At 39.6% G+C, this 18048-nt stretch overlaps 1 protein-coding gene across 4 annotated transcripts in view; it reads right to left on the minus strand.

The window, feature by feature from the left end:
• The window catches only part of si:ch73-40i7.5 (amyloid-beta A4 precursor protein-binding family A member 3), a 37706-nt gene that overhangs the window by 8384 nt on the left and 11274 nt on the right, over positions 1-18048 (minus strand). For all 4 annotated transcript variants that reach the window (XM_061883447.1, XM_061883445.1, XM_061883448.1 and 1 more), the window contains exons 3-7: positions 15666-15690; positions 15442-15587; positions 11696-11782; positions 6315-6491; positions 3069-3248 (exon numbers count right to left, since the gene is read on the minus strand). In XM_061883447.1, coding sequence (XP_061739431.1) covers positions 3069-3248; positions 6315-6491; positions 11696-11782; positions 15442-15587; positions 15666-15690 — 615 coding nt within the window. The remainder of the gene's footprint in view (positions 1-3068; positions 3249-6314; positions 6492-11695; positions 11783-15441; positions 15588-15665; positions 15691-18048) is intronic.

Below are 18048 nucleotides of genomic sequence, written 5' to 3' on the forward strand. Positions count from 1 at the left end.
ACATGACGATTTATCCGTGTTAAGGAAAGAATGAATGGGGTCATGTGTCATGAGATTTTGAGCCAAAACCCTCCTTCCATCAGTGAGAGCTTTGAATGGTTGACCAAATACTTGTGTTCCACCATAATTTACAAATAAATTCTTTAAAATTCCTACAATGTGAATTCCTGGATTTTTTTTCACATTCTGTCTCTCACAGTTGAAGTGTACCTATGATGAAAATTACAGACCTCTGTCATCATTTTAAGTGGGAGAACTTGCACAATCGGTGGCTGACTAAATACTTTTCTGCCCCACTGTATTACAGCTTCAACTCTTCAGCGAAGGCTGGTCACAAGGTTGCGGAGTGTGCTTTAAGGAATTTGACCATTCTTCTAAAAGCGCATTGGTGAGGTCATACACTGATGTTGTTTGAGAAGGCCTGGCTCTCAGTCTGCGTTCTAATTAATTCCAAAGGTGTACTATGGAGTTCAGGTCAAGACTCTGTGGAGGCCAGTCAAGTTCCTCCACACCAGACTCTGTCATCCACGTCTTTATGGACCTTGCTTTGTGCACTGATGCACAGTCATGTTGGAAGCGGAAGGGGCCCGCTCCAAACTGCTCCCACAAGGTTGGAGAAATGGAATTGTCCAAAATGTTTTGGTATCCTTTAGCATTTAAAGTTCCTTTGCCTGGAACTAAGGGGCCAAGCCCAACTCCTGAAAAAAAACCCTACACCATAATTCTTCCTCCAAACTTCACACCCGGCACAATGCAGTACAAATGTACCGTTCTCCTGGCAACCTCCAAACCCAGACCCGTCCATCAGATTGCCAGATGGAAAAGCGTGATTCATCACCCCAGAGAACACGTCTCCACTGCTTTAGAGTCCAGTGGCGACATGCTTTTCAACACTGCATCCGATGCTTTGCATTGGACTTGGTGATGTATGACTTAGATGCAGGTGGTCGGCCATGGAAACCCTTGCGTACTGTACGTGGCCTAATTGGAAGGTCACATGAAGTTTGGAGTGCTGTAGCAATTGACTGTGCAGAAAGTCGGCGACCTCTTTGCACTATGCGCTGCAGCATCCGCTGACCCCTCTCTGTCAGTTTTAGGTGGCCTACTACTTTGTGGTTGAGTTGCTGTTGTTACCAAACTCTTCCATTTTCTTATAAAAAAAAAAACAACAGTTGTCTTTGGAATATTTAGGAGCGAGGAAATTTAATGACTGGAGTTGTCGCGCAGGTGGCATTCTATGACAGTTCCACGCAGGAAATCACTGAGCTCCTGAGAGCGGCCCATTCTTTCATAAATGTTTGTAAAAACAGTCTCCATGCCTAAGAGTTTGATTTTTATACACCTGTGGTCGGGCCAAGTGATTAAGACACCTGATTCTGATCATTTGGATGGGTGGCCAAATACTTTTGGCAATTTAGTGTATTTACACAAGAATAAGATTTATTTCATTGTCTTTTGGTGTATTTGTGGTGTTTGTTGCGTGCAGATAATTTGCACCTTTTTTTTCGTAAACAAATTTTTATTTTTATGGCTATTGTGTCATCCTGTAGTAGCATACCGATTGTATGCAAGTAATGTGGAGCTGTAGTTTTATTGTCAACGTGGTGTTGTCCCTCATGTGTGAATGTGTGTATTCCCTTTTGCCTTAATGCGCTACATGTTAAAAAGCATTTTTTTGACTTTTTAAACCCTAGGACAGTGGTTCTCAAATGGGGGTACACGTACCCCTGGGGGTACTTGAAGGTATGCCAAGTGGAACGTGAGATTTTTTAAAAATATTCTAAAAAATAGTAACAATTCAAAAATCCTTTATAAATATAATTATTGAATAATATTTAAACAAAATATGAATGTATGTTCATAAAGTGTGAAAAGAAATCCAACAATGCAATATTCAGTGTTGACAGGTAGATTTTTTGTGGACATGTTCCATAAATATTGATGTTAAAGCAGTGGTTTTTAACCTGGGTTCGATCGAACCCTAGGGGTTCGGTGAGTCGGCCTCAGGGGTTCGGTGGAGCCTCCGCCGATGAGGTCAAAACACACCCAACTCATCGTGTAAATAAAAACTTCTCCCTATCGGCGTATTATGGATACCCCCAAACAATTTTCCATCAGATTTGCAGGTGTGTAATTTGTTGTGAGTTCATGCACTGTTTGTGTTGTTCTTTGAACAAGGAGATGTTCATTTTGGGCACGAGTAAAAAAAACTTAACTTTGTCTTGAATTTGAAAAACATTTTTTTCATTTTTCACTAAAGAAGGGTTTGGTGAAGGCGCATATAAAACTGGTGGGGATCGGTACCTCCAACAAGGTCAAGAACCACTGTGTTAAATATTTCTTTTTTTGTGAAGAAATGTTTAGGATTAAGTTCATGAATCCAGATGGACCTCTATTAACTTCCCCAAAGAGGGCACTTTAAGTTAATGATTACTTCTATGTGTAGAAATCTTTATTTATAATTGATTCACTTGTTTATTTTTCAACAAGTTTTTAGTTATTTTTATATATTTTTTTCCAAATAGTTAAAAAAAGACCACTACAAATGAGCAATATTTTCCACTGTTATACAATTTAATAAATCGGAAACTGATGACATAGTGCTGTATTTTACTTATTTATGTCTTTTTTTCAACCAAAAATGCTTTGATCTGATTACGGGGTACTTGAATTAAAAAAATGTTCACAGGGGGTACATCACTGAAAAAAGGTTGAGAACCACTGCCCTAGAAAATAGTAGCACTGAAAAAAGGTTGAGAACCACTGCCCTAGAAAATAGTAGCAGCTAATAGGTATGATGACTAATAAAACAATCTTGTTGAATAAAATTAAGGCAGAGACTTTAGTGTTAAAGTTGTACTTTAAGAATGTAGAACATATTCTAATAACATTTTTATTGTATTTTTGGGGGGAAATTTGCTTCCCCCAAACTCTATGCAAATTGACCTGTATCCTGAAACGTTCCACTAGACTTTCAGGATTCAGCGGACAAAAATAAAGCTTGTAAAGCAAAGGACTAATGGCAAAAAGCACAACTTTAGCCCCATCGTCTCATTTACTCCACTTACATCTCTGATGTTCTGGGAGTCAGAGAAGTGGGCCAGATCTCCATTGTAGAGCTCCTGACTTTCCAAGTAGTCGCTGTACTCGCCAGGCTGCAGATCACTGGCCTTGATGCCATTGGCCTGAAGGAACTGCTGGTAGGCCACGCCGAATGCCTGGCCAATAGCTTGAGCTATGGTCTGAGCCTGGAAAGAGAGAATACCAAAAACAACAAGTTTATATTTGAGGCAGACAATCTACTTTACTTAGCAATGAGGGAATACAACTGGAGCTGATCTAAATTATGTTGATCATGTGATTACAATGTTAATGTGGGTTTTCAATGTTGCCCAGGCCACGGACCCCAAACTGATAGAGTGGGGACCCCCTACTTAAATTCAGGAATCTTGTGAAAATTGTACTTTATATTAAGATAGCTAGATAGATAGATAGAAATGTATTGATCCCTTAAGGAAAATTAAAATTAGACTAGTCATAAAGGTACCTTGTTTTTGTGCAATACCAAGATAGTTAAATAACAGCAGTAGAGCCAATAATAGCTAGCTGGCTAATAGCCAGCTAATCACTAGCTGACAACTACAGAGTTAATCACTCGCTGGCAACTAGAACCCTAATCGCTAGCTGGCAACTGGTGCGCTAATTGCTAGCTGCTCGTTGCATTGCATGCTGCCAATAGAATTATTTCTCTTACTTCACAGTTTATTATTATTCTTTTAATAGTTCTGCATGTTTCTCTTACGTGTACGTGACGATCCGGCCAACAAACCCCCACATATGTTATACCGTCGGAAAGGGGCTGTTCGCGCCGATAGCTGTCAACGTTGTGGCTTGGAGAGCGAACGGAGTCAACCACAAGTAAGCCAGCTTGATCATGCTTATTGTGCTAACTCACCAGCTTGTTTCGGTGTCTATGATCTTTTCCCCGTTCTGCAACTCACTGTGATGTTAACGGCCTACTGAAACCCACTACTACCGACCACGCAGTCTGAGAGTTTATATATCAATGATGAAATATTAACATTGCAACACATGCCAATACGGCCGGTTCAGTTCACTATATTGCAATTTTAAATTTCCCGCGAAGTATCCTGTTGAAAACGTCCCGGAATGACGACGCGTAAGCGTGACGTCACCGGTTGTAGCGGACATGTTCTTCCAGCACCGCTCCCGGCTAAAAGTTGTCTCTTTTCATCGCATAATTACACAGTATTCTGGACATCTGTGTTGCTGAATCTTTTGCAATTTGTTCAATTAATAATGGAGAAGTCAAAGAAGAAAGATGTAGGGCGGAAGCGGTATATTGCAGCTGCCTTTAGCAACACAAACACAGCCGGTGTTTCCTTATTTACATTCCCGAAGGTGAAGCTTTACTATGGACCAGAGCGGTCAAGCGAACATGGTTCTCTACCACATGTCCCCTGGCAGGTTTCGGTGAGAAAATTGCGGTAATAAGTCGGCTCCTACCGTAGACATGAGCGGAGCTTGCGTCCTGCAGCTGCGTGGCTTCCCTCAGAGACACTGGCGGTCACCACACCCGTGGCCACACCCCTCCGACTTTCAGGTACCACATAATCTCACTAAAACACTAGTAACACAATAAGCAGATAAGGGATTTTCCAGAATTATCCTAGTAAATGTGTCTAACATCTGAATCACTCCCACTGCCCTCGCCTTTTTTTTTTTTTACTCTAGTCCATCACTCTCACTATCCTCATCCACGAATCTTTCATCCTCACTCTAATGGGAAAATAGTCGCTTTCTCAGTCCGAATCGCTCTCGCTGTTGGTGGCTATGATTGTGAGGAGCTCTACAACCCGTGACGTCACGCGCACATCGTCTGCTACTTCTGATACAGGCAAGGCTTTTTTATTAGCGACCAAAAGTTGCAAACTTTATCATCGATGTTCTCTACTAAATCCTTTCAGCAAAAATATGGCAATATCGCAAAATGATCAAGTATGACACATAGAATGGACCTGCTATCTCCGTTTGAATAAGAAAATCTCATTTCAGTAGGCCTTTAAGGCAAGAGCAACAGAGAATACCTGCTGCTGAAGCTAATGATACATTTTGTTTAGATCTCTTTTTTTTTTATATTCCATTAAAAAAATGCAGGAGTGATATTTTGACATGAAAATGAACGTTCCAAAACTTTGCGTTTTTGACAAAATGTCACATGCCTTTACATAGCTAGCGATTGACGCTGTCTTTGACAGCTAGCAATTGGGTCCCTCGTTGCCAGCTAGCAAAAAACTTCCTAGTTGCCAGCTATCGCTAGCTGAAAACTAGCGAGTAACATGCCAGTTGCCAGCTAGTGATTAGTGTTTCGGTTGTTTAGCTAGTGTTAAGCGTGCTGGTTGTCAACTAGTGTAAATCGCTCCATTTTTCAGTTAGCGATTAACACACTAGTTGTTTGCTCGTGATTAGCGCTCGAGTTGCCAGCTCGTGATTCACGTGCTAGTTTACAGCTATTGATAAACGCGCCAGTTGCCAGCAAGGGATGAACCTGTGAGTTGTCAGCTAGTGATTAGCGCACTGATTGCCAGCCAGCAATTAACACGCTAGTTGCCAGGTGGCAATTAAAGCGCTGGTTGCCAGCTGGCAATTAAAGCGCTAGTTGCCAGCTAGCTATGAGCAACACAATGGTTGTTACCTATTTGAATATCATTAGTATTGCACAGTATTTAGGTATCTTTAAAATAAAATACAATTATAATTCCATACCAGGTATATATATAGTCCATCAGTTTAGAGTTCTTTGGCTCAGAAAACGTGGAAGAACCCGATATAGACCACATTGAAGTGTTTTTAATGTAGATTCAAATCATCATAGGTCTCCTTTAATGGTCAAGTACAATATTATAACTGGCAAGGTGCAAGTGAATGAAGCAGAGTAGCATTAGTGCCAGTTTGTCAGCCTGCTTACTAAACAGAAGACTAAAGTATGTAACAAGTTATGAATGGACGGACAGTGTTATTTTGATGACTCTTGTCTGAAAAATTGTGAAGTATTACTATGGACACAGCACGTTTTTTTTCACACAACTCTAGCTGCTGGTTTATTGCTTCACTTTGATCCCAAAAAGTGGTCTTCGATGGTGGAAGGAAACTAAATTTAAAGTTTTCCTACATGGATAATGCATCACTTATCAACCATCAGGGAATTAATCATTTTTATGTTAAACAGCTAACTAATAGAGATAAGAAACGAGAGAAACTCCTGCCGTGCAAAGTGTTTCCATCCCACTCACATCCTCAGAAGAGAAGACGTGGCAGACCATTAGGCACTTCTGAGCTTTGGAGGAGGAGGAGGCAGCGGCAGCAGGGCTTTCTTGGCCTTTACGCTTCCTGCGTGCCATCAGGACAACAATCTCGCCAATGTCTGCGATGTAAGAAATCATCTGTAAAGCGTGATCCATCATGGCTTCCTGGGTGGACACACGTCACATGGAGGTCAAGTATGTTTAAAACGTTATCTCTTCATATTCAGTGCAGACCTGAAAATCACTACAATATGAAAGTAAAAAAAAACTATTTCCGTTCTGCTAAAACTCTCTACTTTTTAGTTTTGATTTAAACTAAACATTAACTTAACGGTTGATTGAAGTTAATTATATTTTATATTGCGCTTTTCTCTAGTGACTCAAAGCGCTTTTACATAGTGAAACCCAATAACTAAGTTACATTTAAACCAGTGTGGGTGGCACTGGGAGCAGGTGGGTAAAGTGTCTTGCCCAAGGACACAACAGCAGTGACTCGAATGGCAGAAGCTGGGATCAAACCTGGAACCCTCAAGTTGCTGGCACGGCCACTCTACCAACCGAGCTATACCGCCTCATTGAAAATGGACTTCAATCCTGAATTAAAACAAAAGATTACTTACTCTCTTATGAATACATGACAAAAAATATTTTGAAGAAATTGATCTAATTAAATTAATTTGAGCATTATTAATTTTAATGTCATCAGGGTATTTTGTATATTTTGTTTATTATATTCAGAAAAATTTTTTGGGCATAGGAGGCATTTGTGGCCCTATTTTAGTCTTTATTTTTACTTCTTTATTGTTATTTATAAACTACTGAAGTGCCCCTTCGCAACCCTAAACCTAACCTCATTCCCCCTCATGATAACACCAACTCACGTGCAGGCGAGATGGGTCCTGGCGGAACTGGATCGTATGGCTACTTGGGCGAAGATGATCTTAAAGCCCAAGAAATCAAGGTGTCTGGTGATCCAAAAGGGAAAACAACGGGAAAGTTCAAGCTGCTTGTTCAGGGGGAAGCAATCCCAAACATCCAAGGGAACCCTATTAAATGCCTTGGAACGTGGTATGATGATTCCATGACGGATAAAAACAGCATCTCCAGCACCGAAAATCAAGTTGAAGAATGGTTGAAAAGGATTTATAAGTCTGGTCTGCCTGGGAAATACAAGTGCTGGATCTACCAGCATGGCTTACTCCAAGACTTATGTGGCTTCTCACCGTGTACGAAGTGGCGATAAAAACAGTTGAAGGGTTGGAGAGGAAGTTCAACAAGCACCTTCGGAAATGGTTGGGGATGCCCCCAAGCTTTACATCTACGGGGCTCTACATAAGGTCGGGCCAGCTCCAGCTCCCCCTGTCTTCAGTCCTGGAGGAGTTTAAAGTCGAAAATGCAGACTTTCCCTGACGTATAGGGACTCCCAAGATCGGCTGATCAGGGAAGCTGGAATAAGAACAAGAGCTGGCAGGAAGTGGGCCGCTAGCACTGCTATTGCCCAGGCAGAATCATCTCTCAGGACCAAAGATACCATCGGAAGACTCTGCACTGGAAGACAGGGTCTAGGAACATCACATTTCCAGCAGTGGTCCAAGTCCACTCCCAAGGAAAAGAGGACCTTGATTCAGGATGAAGTCCGAAACCTTGAGGAAGAAGGAAGAAGAGCTAAAGCCATCGAGCTCGCAACCCAAGGTGCCTGGACAAGGTGGAACCTTCCCAAGAGGAACGTGACGTGGAGTGAACTGTGGAGGCTGGAGCCGTTTCGTATCTCATTCCTGCTTCGAGCAGTATACGACACCCTGCCGACCCCAGTCAACTTGCATAGGTGGGGAATGAGGGAGGACCCGCTGTGCACGTTGTGTGGCGGTAAAGAAACTATGGCGCACATTCTGTCTGGGTGCAAAACAGCATTGACCCAGGGAAGATACAGGTGGCGCCATGACAAGGTGTTGGCAATGCTCGCAGATATCTTGGAGCAAGAGAGGAGAAAGAAACACCCAGCCAAAACAAAGCCATTGCTGAGCACCATCACCTTTGTGAAAGAGGGTCATAGACCAGTTGTCCAAGGCCAAGCCAACCAAAACCTCTTGCAGTTGGCCCAGGGATGGGAGATGGAGGTCGACCTGGGGCGGAAGCTCCTCTTCACAGGGGCAGTACTGTCCACCACTCTGAGACCAGACATAGTTTTTTGGTACCCAGAGGGAAAGAAAATCATTCTGGTGGAGCTTACTGTCCCGTGGGAGGAGGGATGTGAGGAAGCGGCAGAGAGGAAGAAAACAAAGTACCAACAACTTGTCCAGGACTGCTGGGACAAGGGGTGGACAGCATGGCTGATGACAGTGTAAGCTGGTTGTCGAGGATACCCTGCGCAATCTGTGTGGAATATGATGACAAAGGTTGGATTGAGAGGTCACTTGAGGAAAACAGCCGTTCGTAGGCTGGGAGAAGCGGCGGAGAGAGCCTCCTGTTGGCTCTGCCATAAAAGAGAGGACAATAGCTGGAAGCCTGGATGAGAGGAGCAGTGATCTGGCCAATCACTGCTGACCCACCAACCGGAGAGTGTTGTGGTTAAGGGTCGAAACACTCGGTGAACGTTGGGGACCACCTGATGACCTCTTGTCCAGGCCAAAGCTTTATCCATTAGAAATGGATTATAATAGCATCTTTGATGTATTTGCAAACAGTATGTTTTTTGTTTTTACAAAATAGCGTCGACAATTTTAACATGAAGTACTTAGAATTTAACTTTTAAAATCCGACGAGTCATTATTCACATACCGATATACATAAATCAGTCAAGTTTCACTTCACTTCATTATGCAAAGTAGAGGTTAGCTAATAATATAGGATTTCTTGGATTTATATGACGTCACGTCTGGCTCATTAAATATGCGTTGTGGTCAAGTCAGCATCTATTCTCAATGTATACCAGGCGCAATTTAGCCTTTCTCGAAGAAAATACTCTATGCTTGTGTTCTTTTCGGCTGTACGAACCGTTCAATCAAGAAAAGGATCAATGTTTCCTCAGATTTCCCTGAGAGGTAATCAAGAAAGGCGGAAGAGTGCAAGATTTTACAAAAGACAACGAGAAAAGTGACATGCACTCCAGTCCAAGGGAACAGAGTGAAAGAATGCACAAGTCTGCAGTTATCCCTTTTTAAAGGTTTGTTTGATATACTTTAAATGTTGAGTACTTCCCATTTAGGTATTATCTTGATATTATTTATATTTCTTCAAACACATTTTTGCTGCGAGTGTTTCGAGAAAGTACCAACAATGCGAGTCTCAATGAAAAAAAACAAATGCGAGCGATACCTAAAAGAGCTTTTACCAAAGGCAGCAATTATAAATGCAGCTTTCAACACATACACAATGTTTAAATCTATAGTTATATTTTGATAAAGACGGGGAAAACACGCGCATTTGTAAACGGTGCGTGCAACAACAACAAGGCATGGCGGTAGACGCAAAAGTAAATCATGAAATGCAACCTTACTCGAGCAAAAAAATACATATTTATCCGGGAGATTCTTGATACCAATTTCCTTAACCCAGTCACACACAAAGAAGTTGTAGATCTCCATGCTTTTCCAAGATAGTTTGATATGTCTATGAACTCCACTAACGAATAATCCTTGGCATCACCCGAAAAATATTTTTTTGATAAAGTAGATGGATCTATTCCATTGCACTTTTGACTTTTTTGCTCGCATCCTCTTCTTGCAGAAATATCTAGGCCCCTTGTCTACCATTTTGGCTTGGTTTACCACCACTGTTTTTCACTTCCAATTTTTCTTGCCTGTCCCTCTTGGGCTTGCGGAGTGCTAGAACCTTCTGCACTCGGATGTAAGGCGGGTTACACCCTGGTCAAGTTGCCATTTCATCGCAGGGCCAACACAGACAGACAACATTCACACTCACATTAACACACTAGGGCCAATTTAGTGTTGCCAATCGACCTATCCCCAGGTGCATGTCTTTGGAGGTGGGAGGAAGCCGGACTATCCAGAGGAAACCTCCGCAGTCATACGGAGAACATGCAAACGCCACATAGAAAGACTCAGGGATCGAACCAAGGACCTTGTTATTGTGAGGAACCAGCAATAACCTGTGCTGCCCCTGTGCCTAATATTTTAATACTGACATATCTCATATCTGCATAACTTACTAGAATACAGACCATTATATATATCAAAATAAAATACCCACTGTACTGTTTACTTGTCGAAATCCATCCATCCATTTTCTACCGCTTATTCCCTTTTGGGGTCGCGGGGGGCGCTGGCGCCTATCTCAGCTACAATCGGGCGGAAGGCGGGGTACACCCTGGACAAGTCACTACCTCATCGCAGGGCCAACACCGATAGACAGACAACATTCACACTCACATTCAAATATTTGTCGAAATATCCTTTATAAAGATAAAATCTCCCAAAAACTTAGTTGTTGCCAAAAAAATGATTGAAAGTACTATTAATTATAATAACAACATGTCAAAGCATTTCTCTAAAAAACATGTAAGTTTTAAAAATGTAAAAGATAACAAGAATATACGTAAAAATTTTCGAATTTTCACCAACAAACACTTTTGTTAAAAGGTTTTTAACGGTCCAAAATTCCAAATAACCGTGAAAAAAAACATTTTCTGAAGGTCTTAGTGTAATGTTATGTGACATACAAATGGTACACAGCATGTGCTGAGAGAAAACATATTTTTGATATTTGTATCATGGGTTTGTTTGCCCACAAGCAATTATCAGTGGATAATAATGATCATAATAATCCATCATTTTTTTATCATCATCAGTGCATCTACTGGGGGTTATGTCTTTAAAAACTAGTATTGTTTCAAACTTTTATCATGATTCCTTGAACACCCTACATGTATGTGCTATGTAGCTATGAGATGCAAAAGTGAAACTTAAACACAACTCAGTCCAATGCTGCCACAAGTAGATTAGTCATATTTTTATCTTTCTTCTATCACTGCATCCTGGTTCCCAAATGTTAGCGTTGTGTGAGAATGCATGATGGTAAACTTTGATGATGTTACAGGGTTTCTGCAGGTATCAGCAGGTTTAATTTAATGTTTGTTAATGTATTTATTAAAGTTTACAATTGAATGTATAAACAAACTTGTAAGCATTTGACAATGATGATCTTGAATAGTTGAAAAGTAACTATTACTCTCTAGCGAATTAGAATTGGCTCCTTAGATTGTTTAATGTGAGTGTTGTATTTAAAGATAAACGTACCGGAACCAAAATAACCCTAGTGTAGTTATGGAGAATAGATTTTAAAGAAAGTATTGAAAAGATGTGCTTGTGACAGGTGGAAGACTGTTGCAAGATTCTTCTAGAAAATCCCACCTGCGTATCGGCAGACAGAACTTTGATCCTCTGAGTGGAGATAAAAAGATCCACTTCTGTCATGGGTTGGGACTCGCCATCTGGGGCCTGAAACAAACCAGAATAAATTAATCAAGAAGCGCAACTGCTAAAAGCTGTTTTGTCAAACTCGTTCTCACAGATGGCCACATCGCATTTATGTAACACCTCAGAGGGCCGCTTCATGATATTACTCAGGATTTCGCCCAATTCCTGAATTCCCCCACACATTTTGGCCAATTGTTGACATTTTCAAAAATATAATTTTCTTACCAGTACCCAAATGCAACGCAAGTGCCTAACCCACATGTGTCAAACTCAAGGCCCGGGTGCCAGATCTGGCCCTCTACATTGTTTTACGTGGCCCGCAAAAGCCTGGAATAATGTGCTGTGGCAGTCAAGCTAACGAGGCTAGAGTGCAGTACTTCTGAGCCGGTGAGTTTATTATCAAATTACCCTGGACAACTTTGACCCAGAAGTGTCAACCTCGTATACAGTGGGGCAAAAAAGTATTTAGTCAGCCACCGATTGGGCAAGTTCTCCCACTTAAAATGATGACAGAGGTCTGTTATTTTCATCATAGGTACACTTCAACTGTGAGAGACAGAATGTGAAAAAATAAATCCAGGAATTCACATTGTAGGAATTTTAAATAATTTATTTGTAAATCATGGTGGAAAATAAGTATTTGGTCAACCATTCAAAGCTCTCACTGATGGGAGGAGGTTTTGGCTCAAAATCTCACGATACATGGCCCCATTCATTCTTTCCTTAACACGGATCAATCGTCCTGTCCCCTTAGCAGAAAAACAGCCCCAAAGCATGATGTTTCCAACCCCATGCTTCAAAGTAGGTGTGGTGTTCTTGGGATGCAACTCAGTATTCTTCTTCCTCCAAACACGACGAGTTGAGTTTATACCAAAGTGGATACATGGATGATACAGCAGAGGATTGGGAGAATGGCATGTGGTCAGATGAAACCAAAATAGAACTTTTTGGTATAAACTCAACTCGTCGTGTTTGGAGGAAGAAGAATACTGAGTTGCATCCCAAGAACACCATACCTACTGTGAAGCATGGGGGTGGAAACATCATGCATTGGGGATGTTTTTCTGCTAAGGGGGACAGGACGATTGATCCGTGTTAAGGAAAGAATGAATGGGGCCATGTATCGTGAGATTTTGAGCCAAAAACTCCTATCAGTGAGAGCTTTGAATGGTTGACCAAATACTTATTTTCCACCATAATTTACAAATAAATTCTTTAAAATTCCTACAATGTGAATTCCTGGATTTTTTTTCACATTCTGTCTCTCACAGTTGAAGTGTACCTATGATGAAAATTACAGACCTCTGTCATCATTTTAAGTGGGAAAACTTGCACAATCGGTGGCTGACTAAATACTTTTTTGCCCCACTGTATGTGGTCACATTCAGCCTATCTACCAATTCCCGATCTGGTGATTGAGAACACTTGGCGCCCAGCTACAGTGCGTCAATAAAACACTTCATTCACCCCTCTGACTTCGGGGATTAATAAAGTATGTCTGATTCTGACTAAATAGATACGTTTTTTTAAATTTTGATAGACAAATTGCACATACTACACACAATTTTAATTGTATTTGTCTTAATTGTAACATCAATATGCCAAAGGACAAGAGATGGAAATTAGCCATTGGCTATAATCACACATTTTTACATGTCAAATGTTTACTTAGTATGTATTGTCCCTTTTATATTAACTAAATCTCAATCTAATCCAAACAGTTGCATGCATTTTAAATGTAATATTATCAAATCATACACTAATAATATTAACATATATATATATATATTTTTTTCATCCACAATTAAATGTCTCCCTGCATCACCTGACGTGATTTTGCTGCAACTTTTTGAAAATATTGCAGAGAAATCAGGCATTTTAGGCCCCAACAATCACAAAAAAAAGCCTACAAAATCCTGGGGGGGACTGATAGGGATGTATAATAATAAACTGCGATAAAATACCTAAAGTGGTGTTGCTTATTGCAAAGAAAAGCAGCTAACATGCTAATTGTGTATTGTTTTTGTACTTGTTTTGATTGTTATTGCTCATTTGCTTGTTTGTAAATGTTGAATGGTATAAATAAAGGTTTATAAAAAAATAAATAAAATAAAAATCAATAAATAAAAAACATGCTAATTGTTAGCTAACTTAAATGCTATCATGTATACAAGACACTAAAGGATGTACAGTATACTGGTACTAATAAAAGAAAGCAGCACTAATTAATTTAAAAAGGTACTATACTGCCTTTGAAAAAATACTGGTACTTTTTTTTTATGCTCATGCTGCGTTGATGTTGCTGGTAATACTACCTGAGGCACATGTTGAGTGAGTCAGCACACACAGAGTGCATACAAGGGCAAACAGTGTGGAGACAAAAGTGGGAGAATGGTAGAAATGGCTTCAAAACCAATGATAAAAGGTGAAGTTATAAACAAGGTAGTGCAGCACTGCAAGCGGTGCTTTAAAACATGCCTTGCCAAACATTTAAAAGGACAAGCCTTTCAGACCTGCACAAGGAGTTTAAAGACTGACGGGTAAGAATGTAGTTAACTACTCCCCTGTTCTGCCTATTTAGAATAGAGAGAGAGAATATAAAATATTTGATGAGAATTACTTTATATTGTCAATATAAGCCACTGAGTTAAATTGTTTAACATGTTCTGCTGGTGGTGTGTCTCTGAAGTTTTTTAATGAAAAAAAATGTACATAGGCTCAAAAAAGGTGGATATATATATATATATGTATATATACAGTATATAGATACATAGGCGCTGCAGACAACTGGTTGGCCCGTTGCCACTTATTAGCATATTAGCTGAGTCAAAACCACCCACATAGCATAAACAACTGCAAGTGAATTGACTACATTTCATAACAAAGTCCTACAATTTGTGTTTTATCTATAAAAATATGTGTTTTACCAGATACATGTCTTATCTGTTTAGTTTTAACCATAATGTTTTTTTAGTATTCAATATTTATTGTATTTGTCTTAAAGTAATATGTAAAATTGTAAAGTATTCTTTTAAGTGCAACAAGAAAAGCCCAGTATGTTTAATACCTTCTAATTTTAATTTCAATTTTAACAAATGTGTGTTTAATGTATCTGGACATTTTCTGTTAAAATAAAGCCAACACTCAAATTTTTGGGATGCCCTTTATTTTTGAAAAGTATCAAAATACATATTGGTAGCAGTACCGATACCGAACAACATTAAAGACACATTTAATTAGAACAAAAGTTGGTTAAAGTCCTTTTTGAGCTCATTCATCAATATTGTGATAATAATTATATACGTTATCATTTACATTCTTCTAATTGTTACAGTACATCCATATTACTCAATTTCCCCATCATTTGATTATTATCATTGTTTACCAACAAACTGATGAAAAACTTGCTTTGGAATCAGAAGTCTAAGTGACAAGCATATATTTTAGAATGGCTAGTGTAAAAATGTAATTAGAATATTATTTAAATGACCAAAATAAAAGTTTGGAATAACTCGCATTACATTATTTTCTGTCCAAATTTAAACATATTATTCAAGAAAGATTTGACACATTATTTCCAGACTTTTGCAGGTGGGCCAATTAAAATAGAAAGTTGAGTTGAGACCTGTGGTCTACATCATCAAAAACAAATGGCAACGTGTGATGTCAGTGGAGTTTACCTTAATGCGGTCCACTGCCTCTTGAGCTTGGACCATGCGGGCATTAGTAGATGGGTGCTTCTCTGATTTGATCTGGGTGGAGCCCAAGTATTTGGCACCAAATATGACTCCATCTAGAAGATCTTCAGGGTCACAAGGACCAGGTACTGGTAGATAAAGTACAATAACATGCAACATATCACTGACCTTCTTTCTGATAATCAGAAAAATAAAATATGACTTACCGTCTTTATATGAAGGCTGATCGTTCTGTATGGCGACAAAATTAGGTATCAGTTCATTTTTTTCTAGGGAACCATTGAATGATATATTTTTGTCCACAATCATGCTCAGACATTAACACAGAATGGTGGTGTAACAATATTAATTAAACATTAAAATTATTTACTACTGTTGGTTCAGATTTAAATACATATATTTTTTGCCTTTAGAGTCCTCTTGTGTCCGGGGACTTATTTCCTGAGTATGCAAAAAATAACGAAAAAAAACGACCAAAGATTTATTTATAATTGAAAAATAATTATCTAACCTCTGTAGTATCGACCATGTAATAAAATTATACTTAGTATTCTTGTATTCTTACTGGCGATAATTGTATCGATCCTTTGTTTTTCATTCAAAAGCTTTAGTTTGCGATCAGCATATGCTCCCACATTGCTTAGAGTAGCATGTTTAGCTAATCTTCATTCTCCAGTGATAGTGGTACCTGTAAGAAACATTGTTTATTAAGCGGCATGGGGTTGGGTTAGCTGACTTAGAAGTGGCATAGAACTGTGGAAGGACGTTAGCTGGGATGCTGTATTGTATTGAGTGCGTTCGTTCACTTGTTGCTGTGAAATTTGAAAATCACAGCTATTATGCGTCATCAACCTGCATTATCACAAAATTATGATAGTTGGGATGGTCCGATCAGGGTTTTATGCTGCCAATTCTGATCATCCATGAGTGAGACTATCCAATACCGATACCAACCAAATGTATTATGATGAATGCTTTTGACGGTTTAAAAATTTCAACACAATATTTAAACTACTGATAATAATGCTTAAGATACAAAGAAAATAGTTTATCTGATGTAATGGAGTTAATTACTATTAGTTAAGACAAGCCGCTCCATAGTTTGATTGATTGATTGATACTTTTATTAGTAGATTGCACAGTACAGTACATATTCCGTACAATTGACCACTAAATGGTAACACCCGAATAAGTTTTTCAACTTGTTTAAGTCGGGGTCCACGTTAGTGTGTATGGAGACTCCCCTCACCTACCAGTGGGTGATCAAGGGTGATGGGTCAAATGCAGAGAATAATTTCGCCACCCCTAGTGTGTGTGTGACAATCATTGGTACGTTAACTTTAACTTTTAATGAGCTGTGAGCTGCTTGTCAGCTGGATGAGGAAAAATTAATACAGTTCCAGCGGAGGATATCGGCAATAAAATTAATCGACAATGGTGATCACATACATTTTCACAAAAATCGGCCAATACTTATCGATGGCCGATCGATCGGCACATCCCTAAACGATATTGATAAAAGCTTTAGTCTTGGGCAAATTGATATAAATTATATCGCAACCCTACTAAAGGGCACACATTACTTTAATGGAGGGCTGGGCGATATCGATTAAACCGGTTATTGCGGTATTTTTAGGCCAAATTACGGTATACGATATATATGTACTTAAAATGTGCAAAGTGTTTAGTTTAAACTCGACACTATATTACTCTTAATACCAGTCTTCTGAAAATTATTTAAAACAATTAGTTCAATAGAGTTACTTTGTCACTTAACCACACAAGTAATACCATTACTAAAGGAATTACTCTTTAATAAATGTAATAATAAGAGAAAGTAATGAATGATTTACTTAGAAAAACGTTATATATATGTCATATTCAGTTGAGAGAAGTTTATGAAAGCAGTGTGTGTGTGCGCGTATGTGTGTCTTTAAAAGGTGGTGTCTAATGCTCAGCGAGTGAGGGTATGAGCTAAACTGTATTTGTGAGCTTTCGCAGTGACAGTTTGTTGGCTCTGACGGCTGTTCTGTTAAATCCTTTCACCGGCTTGTGTTACCTCTGGTTGATAAAGAGTAGCCGCCCCCGTCAGTCGCCAGAGCTACGGGGCAGGCACAACGGCTATGCACGAAGCCGAATGTGGTGGTGGGTCTTTTTCGGCAATGTGAGGTAGCGACCCCGAAGGCGCGCCAGACCCTTACCGCGCCGAACACTTTCTCAACTGACAAAGGCACATCCAAAGATACCGGTATGGTGGTATCCCGTCTCAAATATATATCTCTTTCTGAAATATACTGGTATTAAAGGCCTACTGAAACCCACTACTGCCGACCACGCAGTCTGATAGTTTATATATCAATGATGAAATATTAACATTGCAACACATGCCAATACGGCCGGTTTAGTTTACTAAATTGCAATTTTAAATTTCCCGCAAGGTATCCTGTTGAAAACGTTGCGGAATGACGACGCTTATGTTGACGCGTGCTTGTGACGTTATTGATTGGAGCGGACATTTCAGCCCAGCCCCACTCACAGCTAAAAGTCGTCTCTTTTCATCGCACAATTACACGGTATTTTGGACATCTG

The sequence above is a fragment of the Nerophis ophidion genome, linkage group LG22, assembly GCF_033978795.1.
Source record: "Nerophis ophidion isolate RoL-2023_Sa linkage group LG22, RoL_Noph_v1.0, whole genome shotgun sequence".
NCBI classification, from domain to species: Eukaryota; Metazoa; Chordata; class Actinopteri; order Syngnathiformes; family Syngnathidae; genus Nerophis; species Nerophis ophidion.